At 42.2% G+C, this 13,286-nt stretch overlaps 1 protein-coding gene across 3 annotated transcripts; it reads left to right on the top strand.

The window, feature by feature from the left end:
* The first annotated feature begins 953 nt into the window (after positions 1 to 953).
* Positions 954 to 12,998, top strand: CUNH11orf54 (chromosome unknown C11orf54 homolog). Of its 3 annotated transcripts, none has more exons than XM_009282223.2 (9): positions 954 to 1,042; positions 2,694 to 2,817; positions 4,915 to 5,013; positions 5,976 to 6,049; positions 6,839 to 6,940; positions 8,512 to 8,688; positions 9,438 to 9,587; positions 10,406 to 10,522; positions 12,618 to 12,998. In XM_009282223.2, exons 2-9 carry the CDS (start codon positions 2,760 to 2,762, stop codon positions 12,789 to 12,791), a joined length of 951 nt encoding a protein of 316 aa, XP_009280498.1. In that variant the 5' UTR covers positions 954 to 1,042; positions 2,694 to 2,759; the 3' UTR covers positions 12,792 to 12,998. The 3 variants fall into 3 exon arrangements, with proteins under 3 accessions (XP_009280498.1, XP_009280512.1, XP_009280505.1); XM_009282237.2 differs by lacking the exon at positions 12,618 to 12,998 and adding an exon at positions 12,468 to 12,594; XM_009282230.1 differs by lacking the exon at positions 954 to 1,042 and adding an exon at positions 2,209 to 2,304.
* Positions 12,999 to 13,286: the final 288 nt, after the last annotated feature.

Raw genomic sequence — 13,286 nt, 5'->3', positions numbered from 1 at the left:
CGGGCAGTGCGGGGCAGCTCCCGGCTGTCTCCCCCTTCAACCGCTCTCCCGCCTCGCCCGGAGGGTCCGGGCTTCCCTTCACAGCGGAGTTCTCGCTCTTCCCGCTCGATGTGAGACTCCGAGGAGCTGCTCGTTGCACCGTCGGCTTCTCGTTACTGCTGTCCTGCCTGTCCTTCCCTCTGCCGCCCAGTCTCCCCCGAGCTGGCGGCTCCAGCCTGAATAATCCTTTCTTTCCTCTCGCAGCCATGCCAAGTGCAGTGTCAGCTTTAGTGTTTCTTCGCTCCAGCACTCTTTGCTGCCTTTGACTCCCTGGATGCTCTCCCTAAGGACCTCAGTCTTGCCTGGCCCGCCTGTTCTTGCCCCGCCTTGCCCCTTCTCCAAATCCCAGCCGCTCAAGCAGATGCCTCTGCTGTCCTTCAGCCTTCCTCTGCCACGTACGGGATCTCCTTACGTCGCCCCAGCTGAGGAATGCAACCTTTGCGGATGCATCTGTAGATGTTTTGCTCTTCTTTGTGTCATCGCTAAATTTCTCTTCTCTCACTGACTGCCATCTTCAATTTTTCCCTGATATTTCTTTTTCCCGCCACCTTGACTCATCTCTAGCCTGCCTATAACCTCTCCTTTCTGGCTTCTACCCTCCAAACTAGTTTTAATTCAGGTGATGATACTAGACAACCCCCTCCCCACCCCATTAACATCATGGTTCCCATTTCATCTGCATTGTCCTGGCCCTTGGCTACTCTCTCTGATGTTTTCTTCCTGTTTCAAAAAGATAGACTTTTAAAGTATTTTTAGATGCTTGTTCTCTCCATTCTTGTTGCACCATCCCAGATCTAATAATCTTATTGTCCTTTTAGCATTTGTGTTCTTTCTTTGAGAGTCTTCTGTAGTAATTCAATGTCACTCCACCCCTCCATGATGGATCTTAATTGTCTGTTGTCTTCTTTCAGGTTCTCCCTCCCCCACACCACACAAACTCCCCTGTGAATGCTCTCCTTGTGGTGGTGACTCGCGGATCTACTTCTCTTTTGTGTCCTCCCCGGTAAGGACTACTGTCTAGCAATCAGATCGGGTTTATTATGGTACATCGAGCTTTTCCCACAGTCTTTCCCTCCTTTCTTGATTGCGGGGAGCTGACTACTGTCCTTTAAACAGCAGGTGATGGTCTAGATGCTATATCTGAGCCTACTTATTTGAACTGTGTCCAAGTCTTGCCTTTGCCCTTTGCACAACAGCAGTTCTAGCTTGCCTTCTCAGTCTGTTTCAGGACTTTTTCAACTGGTGTCTTGAGTGCTGGCACAGCCTCCTTCCGGACGTGGCAAAAAGTTCTTGAGGGGATGAAGATCACCTAAAACAATGCTGCCAAAGCCATCTTCTCACTTTCTTTCTCTGACTAATTACTCCCTTTCTTGTGTTTGGTGTACACTTAAAGTCTCTGGGTATGATTCACTCCATCTGACAGTAGGCTTCTACCAGAGGTGCCAAATCCAGCCTGTTACTTTCTCCTCCACAGCCAGAGGAGGGAGGGAGTCACCTGTGAAGATGGATAAGACCAACTAAGACGAGAATTACTATACATAGGTAGCTGTCTTTCTCCCTTTCTCTACTGCTTGGTACAGCAGTAATTTGGGGTGGCTGAACTTTGAGCTCAAAGACTTCAGTTAGGTGACTGCTATGATGTCCCAACTCTTTTTATTTCTTTTTTCCGCTCGTTTTTTTTCCTTTATGCAGACTCGAGAGGCTGATGGTATAAGGACAGTTATGATTTTTGACAATCATAAAAGCTAGGATTTTTTTTAAATAGAAGCTAAAAGTATACATAAGCAGCTAGCTCACATCATAGTACTTGCTAACAAAAGCTCTGTCAGGTCTGGGATTGTAATTAGGTTTTTGGCTTTTTCCTCCGGGGCCTGAGATCTGGATAAGTAGGACCCATTTTCTTTTTCTGCTGTGTGCAGCAAGCATGTGCCTAAGGAGTTAATGATTGCTGTGGCTGATTTATAGGTAGTGTATAATCAGCTGTTTCTGCCCTGAGCTAGTGGTTTGCCCTAGTAGCTGACTTTGCTGTTGCAAGGCTGACTGAAATATAGTACATTTGTAAAGAGGTTCTTATACTTATGTTCAAACAAAACTCTGTACGGGTGCAGAGCCTGATACTGCAGAACTTGCTGCTGTTGTTTTCTATTTTGTTGCTAGCCTGTTCCCCTCTGGAAGGGGAAACACATGCCCACAATCAATTGGAGACCATGTCACAGCTGTGGTTGAAAGTCCACCATAGCCAATGCTGGAAAAGTAAACATTAAGGTAGGGAAGACCTGAGGAGGCAGCTAAGGTGCTCAGAAAAGCCCAGGTTTTTTTCAAAAACAAATTATAACTCCAGGCTTACAAAGGACAGATAAATCTCCTGACCTGTCTTTTGAACTGGATTCAGCGTAGGATGTGTTTTGCCTACAGCCAGTTGTAAGCTTGAGGACTAGCATATGTAATGCTCTGAGCCAGCTATAGAGCTGACAGACACATCTTCTTCCAAAGCGCATAAGAAAATTAACATTAATATTGAAGCTGTTAGTCTTTCCTTTGATGGCAGAACTACAATTCTACTGTTGTCTATGTATTCTTGAGTGAAATTGAAAAATAAGTAACATATTGAAAACAGCCTGTTTTAATCGTTAAACTATCATCCTTGTTGACAGATCAGTCGCTCCTACAGCGTGGTATATTGCAATTTCTTACCTGAAGAAATCAGCACCAATTAGGAAATGGCCAAAGTCGAAAGATTTGCTTTTCACGTTCCAAGTCTGGAGGAGCTTGCTGGGGGTAAGTCATGCTGCATGTAACTTTTTACAAGCTTATAATGTACTCTTCAAACTTATCTTAAAGCTCTTATCAAAAACTTTCTACAGCTAGTACATACAGAATGTTCCTGCTCTTAGCACACTGAGATGTAAAGAAAAGCACTATTTTTCTATATGCTATTATTTCCTTAAGGCAAACAATGACTCCTCCCTCAAATCCCAATGATACTTAAGCACACAAACAGGCTCTCAAACGCTTTAAAACTGTCTGCTGCATTTGCAGATTTGTGCATGGGTTGTGAAAGTTTGACAATTACAGACTGAACTTATTTACGCATACGGGATCATCTGTCCTCCTCTACCCTACAGTATTTATTTCTTTTTCAGGACTACTCAAAACACAGCTGACAAGATGCAGTATAGCATGTAAGGTCCTCTAGTTGGCTCCTCTTTCGGTGACTGCCTTAGAACCAGGCTGCAGGAAACATTTTATTTAGTTTGTTTCTTTCCAAAGCCTTCACAAAATGTACTCAGAATAACAGAATGGTTGAGGTTGGAAGGGACCTCTGGAGGTGATTTGGTCCAACCCACCTGCTCATGAGCTTCTTTCCTTGTCCTAGTAGAAATGCATTATTCCTTCTGGCAGTCTGTCTCCTGCAGCAGATGTACTAAAGGTTTTTTTTCTTTCAGAGGGGTCCTCAAGTTCAGTCTGCCACTCTCCCAAATCTGTGTCAGTTTGACATTTCCATGCTTTGAGAAAGTATGGTCCCCGCAATACCCTGGGTAGTTCTCAGTGCTTTTCTCACCCAGTAGCTGTCAAGCTGGGGCAATAGGCCGGGGCTGCTATAGACCTGTGGGCTCTGCAGAGAACAGCATATACTTGCAGTAGAACAGCTTAAAACAGTAGCAGAAAAAATGAGTCACGAAGCAGAATTTCCCTTTTTTTCCCTGCTGTCTGTCCTGACGACCTCCTGTAAGCTGTGAATTTTGTTGCTATTCAGCTCATGAGTATAATTTGAGGAGTGCCCTTTTATTGTCCTTTTCCACTTACCAGAAGGTACTGAGATGTTTTTAGAAACCTGCCAAGTACCTTCTACTGACCCTTGTGGTCAACAGCTTGGTAAATCTGCTCTGGAGAAGTAAGGTATGGCTGAAATCCTGACCGGAGGAAACAAAGGCACAGGAAAGTCTTCTGAGTAAATAAGGAACTGCCTGACTTGAGATCACAGACTGGATTTTCTGTTCCTTAGTTTGAGACATCTGTCAAAACAGACCCTCAGGCATGAAAGAACTTGGACCTTTTAACACAGTATTTGAAGCAGTGTATGTGAAGGCAATCCCACACTCAATTAAAGTTTGGAAGTTGTTTCCAAACAGTGCACTTGTCTAAGTCAGAATCCTCCCTGTTGTTTGAGTCACTTTGCAGGTTCTGAGCCTAAAAACATTGATATGAAGCAAACCCAAAAGTTTAGATTTGGGGCTGTTGATTATCATCAGCATCATTCATTATCTGTCTTGTACTGACAGTGGCACTTGGCAGAAAATCTCGACATGAACATAAACATGACAGGCAATGTCCTGTGACGGCAGAAGTTTCCAGACAGCAGAGACAGTTTGAGATTATAATCAAGCTATAGCAAACAGTCTGGCTAATATATTTAAAGAACTGATTGTCACTTCAGCTAAAACTTACTTCCTCCTTTGCTCTCACATGGTATTTGACCATGATCATAATTGTCTGCTCTTGTAAAGCAAAACCACTGCTGAATGTAGTTTAAGTTTACCCATGTTACTTCACATTGTGCTGCTTCTAGTGCTACTAGAAGCAGTCAGTTATTGTATTTCATTTAAAAGGTTTTTAAAATTCTTAAAATGAATTAATGTGGTAGCTAACAATTATCTGAACAAGCTTTTGCTCTTCTCTGAAGCTCTGACTCAGGAAACAAGTGCCTACAGACAGTAACATTTAAATCAATGGAGTTATTTAGGGTAAGCATAAGTCCTTTAATGTGTCTTGCTGAAATAAAGCCTGAACAGATATATTTATTGTTGTTAGTAACTTGTCAAACTGTTGGTAATTTTTCATTGTCAATAACTTTGCCATTATTCTTTATTATAGTGTTGCAGAAAGGGCTTAAAGAAAACTTCGCTGATGCTCAAGTCTCTGTTGTAGACTGTCCTGATCTGACTCAGGAACCCTTCAACTTTCCTGCTAAAGGTAACCTAGCATTCCTGTCTTTCACTAAGACTTCTCCAGTTCTTTCTACCTGATCCTACTCGGTTTTGATCTTCTAAAGATGTTGGGAGAGTTTAAATTGTTTTTCAGGTAAAGAATATGCATGAGAGGAAAGCTATATTTTATTCCTGGATTTGCTTCCTAGTTGATGTATGAACAAGGACAAGTCATTACCAAGTACTTGTCATAATTTTTTTCGTAATCTATGATTGCAATACTCACTTATTTCATAAGCTTTATTTAGTGTACTGAAAACGTTTTGAAATTAAGTTGTTATCTTCCAGATGGAGAAATTTTTTAGATCCGTGCCAATCGCTATCTGAACCTAAGGAGTCACACTTCCATTCATTTTTAAATTCCTGCCATTCATGTATGTCGGTGAAGTGAAACTGTCTTATTCTGAGTAGGATTCATCTTCTTTGACATGAGCTGTCTGGAAGACAGACGTGTCATCTGTGCTACTCATCTGAGTTCCCTCTGTCATCAATGTAGTGAAAGAAACACCTCCAGAAGGTGATTCATCCCTTCTTAAAATACATGTCCAATTTCACAAGTGGGGTGAATTGTCCTGAGACTTGGGCATCCAGCTTTGCTGAAATTTTGCAAGTGGAGTCCCAGTGGGGGTATCCACTGTGTGGTGAGGGCATCTTACTGGAGAACTGGCAAATGGCAGTTGTTGCCCCCTGTAATATTTTTTTGTGCTTAGAGAATGTTAATTTTACAACAGGTTGCCTAGCAGTAAATCCTACTGTGAATCGTTTTAGGGCTTACTGTCCTTGGACTTCTTAATAGTGGAACACTTTATCTAAGCATGCTCGGGAAATAGTGCTCTCAAAGGGGTTTAGAAGTTTGAGGAACCAGTTCTTTGGTGGGTTAGACTGCATGCTCATTTAAGATTATTAGGAAAAAATATTTTACCAAGCTAACTGGCTGTATTCTTCCAGGAATCTGTGGAAAGCCTAGAATAGCGGATGTGGGAGGTGTTCCTTACCTCATACCTGTTGTACAGAAAGAAAAAGTGAGTTTTTCTTGTAGCTGTGGGGTTTAATACATTTGTCAAAAGAAAAGCAATACCTTGTTGAAATAGAAACAAAACTAAGGACTAACGGATACTGTAAGATTCCACTTGTGAAAGAGACTTACTTTTCAGTGTTTTATGAGATTGATTCTGACGTGTTAAACATAGACTATGTCAGGAAACCTTACACATCATAGCAAAAATAGCATATCATGGTTAATGGTTCATCTTCTCCTGCCCCCAAATACAAGATAGTTTTGGAAACATACCATCTGTGACAGGAGCCATGGAAGGAACTACTAAACAAAGGGCTTATCTGCATGTTTATACATGGCTTGCTGCATGCCTGTGATTTCAAGTCACAGCCATGCTTCTTTATAAAAACTGGCTGTATTTGCATTTTCAGGCCAACACTGGATTCACATTACTGTCCTTTTCCAAGAATATCATGCCTCCTTTCTGACACCTCACCCCATCTGTCTCTATGTGGTATTCCCTTCCATTTTTTATTTTACATAAATATAAATTTCAATAAGAACAATAATTCAGTTTTTGGGTAAAATAGCAGGGGAGCATACAGGCAGACTTTATCTTTCGGAAAACAAAGGGACACGTACCCAATTTGTTACTACCAAATGTTGTGTTGTTCAGAAACTGTGTTCAACATAATTATCCAAAATACTAATGAGGGTGTTCTGAATTAAATTCATCCAGAGATTACAGTGAACAGAATGACAATTCTGAATCAGAGCACCACACCAGAATCAAAGCATTGTTTCTCTTTTGCAGGTTTACGATCTAAATACAGTTGCAAAAGACATAGAGCTGCCTGGAGCTTTCATTCTTGGAGCTGGAGCTGCTTCATCTAAGATTCTTGGAGTAAATGCTGAGGTCAGTAAATAAGTGTGATAGTTCTCAATGAATTCATGGAAGTATCATAATAGTAGAGCAGTATCATGCTGGGTATTTCCCATTTACAATAAAATGTTTAATAAACACCATTCATGCCAAAAGCACATAAAACGCATTAGAAGGAATTGAGATGAGTGCCATCCAATGAGGTGCATACTACTGAGATACTAAAGATTAATTTTTAACTTGTAATTCTCCAGGAAGCATGTGATTGCTTTGAAGCGTGCAAGAAACATGATTTTTTGAAACTGATTGACAAAGACCTGACCAGAGGTTTTAATGACAAGATTTAGAAATGCTTGTCAAAGTTACTGGTAAATGCCTTTGAAATACTCCCTGTCTTTTGCCTTCTTGGATGGCTTTGTTTTACCATTGTAAATTTTAAAGATGCTACATACAAAATGATCACCTGCAGCAGAGGCGGGAGACGAAAACTACTGCCTGTGGAGGCTTTTTAAGCATAAACCTCTGGTCTTGCCATCTCCTTTTGATGCATTTATTGGCAGAGGGAGATAGTCCATCTCAGCATTAAATTTGGGCCACTGTAATAGTGGTTGTTACTGTACACTGAGAAAGCATTACATATGTCCTGGTTTCAGCTGGGATAGAGTTAATTTCCTTCCTAGTAGCTGGTACAGTGCTGTGTTTTGGATTTAGGAGGAGAACAATGTTGATTGTTCTCAATGTTTCAGTTGTTGCCAAGTAGCGCTTACACTAGTCAAGGACTTTTCAGCTCCCCATGCTCTACCAACTGAGAAGGCTGGGGGTGCACAAGAAGCTGGGAGGGGGCACAGCCAGGACAGCTGACCCCAGCTGGCCAAAGGGACATTCCATACCATGGGACGTCATGCTCAGTACATAAACTGGGGAAAGCTGGCCGGGGGGGCCGCTGCTCAGGGACTGGCTGGGCATCGGTCAGCGGATGGTGAGCAATTGCATTGTGCATCACTTGCTTTGTATATTATTATTATTATTATTGTTATTATTATTTTGTTTTATTTTATTTCAATTATTAAACTGTTTTTATCTCAACCCACAAGTTTTCTCACGTTTACTCTTCCGATTCTCTCCCCCATCCCACCGGGGCAGGGGGAGAGTGAGCTGAGCGGCTGTGTGGTGCTCAGTTGCCAGCTGAGGTTAAACCACGACAGTCCTTTTCCCTAAGGAAATTAACTCTATCCCAGCCGAATCCAGGACAACATGGAATTCCAATACTTGCATGCAGGCCTCAGATCTCAATGGTTAGACTAGACTTTTTTTTCTTTTTTTTTTTTTTAACACTAGCTTTCATCTTCACGTAACGTTAAATTTAACTGTCCAGAAAAAGTAAAACTGTTTTCTGGCGTTTTCAATTACATTACAATATTAGTGCATTTTTCTTACCAGTACAGACCTCATCCTGAGAGACAGAGCTGTGTGACGAAGGGGATTATTTCTTAGGATTGTGGTCCAAAGCTTAAGTTGCATTTATGTGAGTTCTGTTCGTTTGACTGACTCTTACATGTTCTTATTGACTTACTTGACTTATTCTTACACGTTCTTTTTCTCAGCTTATCCCTATTGTTCAAACTAAGAGCGAAAAAAAGCCTGCTGTAAATGGGAGCTACATTGCTCAGATAAATCCTGCAGATAAAGGGTGCCTGCTTGAGAAGTACAGCAGTAAATATACTGACTGTGAGTTTGGGCTGTTGGCCAACCTTTATGCCAGTGAGGGCCAACCTGGTAAGGTATGTACTTGGATCAAAGATGACTTTGCTTGTAGAGCTTTGTGACTGAAGGGAAACTCATGTTTCAATGTTCTCCTATCTGTTTTCTGTGATAATAGTAAAGTAGTAATTCCATGAAAGAAATATCCAAACATAAGGAACTGATGCTGGTGAACGAGGGGAAGAATTGGTGGAGACAGAGAGGCATTTGAATTTTTGAGGGATAAGTATTAGTTTACTAAAACTTTTCCATCATAAATCATCCATCCAAATCCGGTCCAAACTAGCAGTGATTTAAGGTAATCGTTGCACAATGTACTTGTGTAAGTCAGGTCTGGGCACTTGTCTAGTTTTTTGTAGAAGTGCTTCCCCCAACACAGCTAGCACAAAGAGGTGTTGGCAGAGCAGTCAAAAACCTGCCTACTGCATGGAAATTGAGCAGTCTTCTCAGTTTCCAAGAGTTTCTTTATAACAGAGTGGAAGCCAGCTGGTGGACAGAAAGGGGTTGCTTATATCGTTGTCTCGTGTATGAGTAAATGACTTGCTGCCCAGCACCCTTCACAGGCAAAGCTAGTGTTGAACAGAAAGTCAGGAAAAGAGTTGGTCAGGTACTGGAAGGATGCAAGTGGAGCAGCGCTGGCAGGGAAACTCACATTTCCAAAAAGTAATCTTGGGTTATAAGCTTGGGAGAATTTCAGAGCAGCTTCCACAGACCTTTGCAGACTGTTGCAGCGGGAGACAGCACTGACAAATTAACTTTTATTCTCTAGGTCATTGAAGTGAAAGCCAATGGAAGAACTGGGGAACTTAACTTTGTGTCTTGTCTGAGACAAATTTTAGAGAAACACTATGGAGAAAAGCCAGTTGGGATGGGTGGTACATTTATCATACAGAAGGGGAAAGCAAAGATTCACATCATGGTAAGTTGTTCTCAATTCATATAACTCTAGATATAAGGAAGAAATTCTTCACTATGAGGGTGGTGAGGCACTGGCACAGGTTGCCCAGAGAGGTGATAGATGCCCCATCCCTGGAAACATTCAAAGTCAGGTTGGCCGGGGCTCTGAGCAACCTGATCTAGTTGAAGATGTCCCTGTCCACGGTAGGGGGGTTGGACTAGATGACCTTTAGAGGTCCCTTCCAACCCAGACTATTCTATGATTCTATGATTGAACTTTCTTCATCCTTCTGAAAACAGAAATATAAATCAGGGTGTAACATCCTAGTGCCTTGACTTTGTTTTGTACTTCTAAATGTATGCATAAACTGTTAGTATAAGCAGTGTATTAAAGTAAGAGGCTGACATTACAAAATGGACGTTACAAAACTAGTGATGCTGTGTCACTTGGCCTTATTACCGTCATCTTTTCTTTTGAAATCCATGGGCAGCTAAAGAACTATAGAGCTATTGTAAAATGAATTGAAATTAAATACATGAACTGAGATGATAGTTATAAGAAACAACAGACTTTTTTAAAATAACTGAGCTTCTAAAATGTACCAGGAGTATAATCCTCACTTCAGTAGTTCTCCCACTACTGGTGCAATGAAAGATGCAATATTATGGTCACTTCTATTTCTAGCAGAAACACAGTAATGGGCACTGGTGAGCTTCTTTTAGGCAAGAAAGAATGTGAACAGAATAGTGGGGAGGGGAAAAGTGAAGGAAAGTTGCTAGAGAAAAAGTATCTTGATACATGTCTTCCTTTCACTTACAAAGCTTTTACTTTTGCTGTAGCCTCCAGAATTTTCTGCCTGTCCTCTGAATACTGATGAGGATGTGAATAACTGGCTCAAATTCTTTGAAATGAAGGCTCCACTGATTTGTCAGCCAGTAATAGTTTCCAGAGATCCAGTGAGTCTCTTTCTCATTTCTAAGTGTAAACTGAGACTTGTAATGAATTTTGTCTTGGATGTGATTTTCCTTTTAAGAACAGGATTGTGTATATATTGTGTTAAACTCTTCCAGAGGTGCTGTGATTAAATAGAAGCTTCTCATTTCTGTCACTGGTTTGAATTGAGGCTAGGTCAATCTGTACTGAAACCTAGTGGCTGTTCACAGTGGATTGAACTTAATGGTTCAGTTCCAATTGCAAGTGTGCGAGTGTTTGCGTCCCAAACCCAACAGCATAATTTGCATTCACTGCCAGCCACACCAGGAGAAATGTCAAGAGCATGGAAGCTTGTTCAGCCATGTGTTCATGCAGTTCACTTTCATAAGAACTGTCTCTACTAATGCTGTGTCGAAATATGTGAGGCATGTGTCTTATAATTGCTGATGCAAATTACAGTCTGCAAAGCCTCATGCTAGAAAGTTATCTGGCATCTTTCACAAGCACTAAATTCAACAGCAAACAATTCAGGATAAAAAACAATCTGGTTTCAAAAGCCATTAAGATGTTCATCAATAGGAAGACTATTTAAAAGTAACCAGGAAAACATAGATGAAAATGACTATTTTATAAATAACAATGCAGTCATAAGTAATATAAAAAACATTTTTTCCAGAGTTAAATGAGACATGCTGTAGGCTTGGATATGTTCAAGGGTGTGACTTTATTGTGTCATTATGTGGCAGCCTTTGGCCTAAGGCTAAATTGTGTGCATCTTCCCAGAATCAACTGATGAGTACTTTGAAAACAGCCATCAACAGCTGCTCCATTCAGAACCAATGCAACTTGTGTAGTGGATGCAGCTGGGTTACTCCCATCTGTATCCACTGCAAGCTCAACAGCACTCGGTTAAGCCTATGGTTTGGGGTTTGAGTGTTGCTACAGAGACAACAGTAGAAGATGGCATTCAAATGCCATAGCATTACTTATCAGTATCCTCTTGCAGCCCAGAAAACCAACCGTATCCTGGGCCGCATCAAAAGAAGCATGGCCAGCAGGTTGAGGGAGGTGATTCTCCCTGTCATGAGACCCCACCTGGAGTGCTGCATCCAGCTCTGGGGCCCCAAGAAGGACCTGTTGAGTGGGTCCAGAGGAGGGGCATGAAAATGGTCAGAGGGCTGGAACACCTCTCAGCCTGGAGAAGAGAAGGCTCTGGGGACCTTATTGCTGGAGAAGAGAAGGCTCTGGGGAGACCTTATTGCGGCCTTTCAATACTTCAAGGGGGCTTGTAAGAAAGATGGGGACAGACTTTTCAGTAGGGCCTGTAGAGACAGGAGAAGGGGCAATGGTTTTAAACTGAAAGAGAGCAGATTTAGATTGGATATAAGGAAGAAATTCTTCACTATGAGGGTGGTGAGACACTGGAACAGGTTGCCCAGAGAGGTGACAGATGCCCCCTCCCTGGAAGTGTTCAAGGTCAGGTTGGACGGGGCTCTGAGCAACCTGATCTAGTTGAAGATGTCCCTGCCCATGGCAGGGGGGTTGGACTAGATGATCTTTAAAGGTCCCTTCCAACCTAAACTATTCCATAAAATAGGATATGTGATATAGATATGTGATAGAATGTGATACATAAAACTGGTGGGGGTGATCTCATGGTTTAGTATGCTAGGTTTTATTTTATCCGCTATTCTTCCCATTTTCATCTAAGCTGGCTCTCAGAATTGGAGTAGAGATTGTCCCTTTATTGCATGGGTCTGTGGCATTCAGTGCAAAGGGGTTCTGATTTCCAGTAGGGCTTCCTTGGTGTGACTGCTTTATTTAATCCCAATGGAAAGAAAAAAAAAAAAAAAAGGAAGTCTGGGAGATTGACACCAAAAGTTGGGGGCTGTCAGGTTTTCTAAATTCTTTTCTGTTTTATGTCCTATGGTAAAGCCTTGTACAGCTCTTCTTCTTTTGTCCTACTAGTTTCACAAGCATCTTGCAAGTTTTCACTGCTTAATGGTTGGAGCAGGCTCTGAGATGCGTGGAAATATGCAGTAGAAAGGAGAGACTATCCCAGGACTTTTAACCACAGTTCACATGAATGCGTGTTCACGGGCCTTTCTCTGGTGACAGGGCTTTGATCTGCGCGTAGAGCACACCCACTGTTTCAGCCACCATGGGGAAGGAGGACACTACCATCAGGACACCAGCCCCGACAGTGTGCAGTACCTGGGGTACCTTCTGCCCGCCGAGCTGCTCTTCCGCATCGACAGGCCCCAGGAGACACACCTGGTCGGGAGAGACTGAAACGGGGAGGCTCTGGTGAAGGCATAGCAATTGGATCTTTCTAAAATACAAATTATGATTTTTTTAACGGTTCTAATTATGCACATTTATCAGAGTCGAGAATAAATACGAGCGCAGTAAACTGCCAGCTTCTCAATTTTGTTAAAGCGAGAAATTCAGAGTGTACGTGTAATTGAAATTGTTATGACTGAATTCAAACAGTAATTTCACCGCAGAATTATTGTGTCATTTTTTGCTACTTGGTTGAGCGTCCTGCGTGGTTGTAGCTGGTGATGGGGAACCAGAAGTGAGTTTATGTTTAGAACGGGGAATTAAACCAACTTCTGGTCAAAAATAACGCTGTAAAAGAAAACCGCAGCAGCTCAGACCTGCGCGGCCACCGCTGAGGAGTAAACCGGGCTGGGGTTTGCCTGCGACGTGAGAGGGAGAAGGCCGTGTATCGTAATCGGCCGTGGAAACGACTCGCCGCAGCAAAGCGAGGCCGCCCCGCGGGTG

This window comes from Aptenodytes forsteri, unplaced genomic scaffold, assembly GCF_000699145.1.
Source record: "Aptenodytes forsteri isolate BGI_AS27 unplaced genomic scaffold, ASM69914v1 Scaffold75, whole genome shotgun sequence".
Lineage (NCBI taxonomy): Eukaryota > Metazoa > Chordata > Aves > Sphenisciformes > Spheniscidae > Aptenodytes > Aptenodytes forsteri.
Note: the sequence above shows the minus strand (reverse complement) of the source record. Positions and strands in the feature narration are given on the sequence as shown.

Coding starts and splice junctions, on each gene's coding strand:
- CUNH11orf54 (XM_009282223.2), top strand. CDS start 2,760: ATGGCCAAAGTCGAAAGATTTGCTTTTCACGTTCCAAGTCTGGAGGAG. Junction 6,941..8,511: donor TTCTTGGAGTAAATGCTGAG/GTCAGTAAATAA, acceptor TCTTTTTCTCAG/CTTATCCCTATTGTTCAAAC. Junction 10,523..12,617: donor TAATAGTTTCCAGAGATCCA/GTGAGTCTCTTT, acceptor CTCTGGTGACAG/GGCTTTGATCTGCGCGTAGA.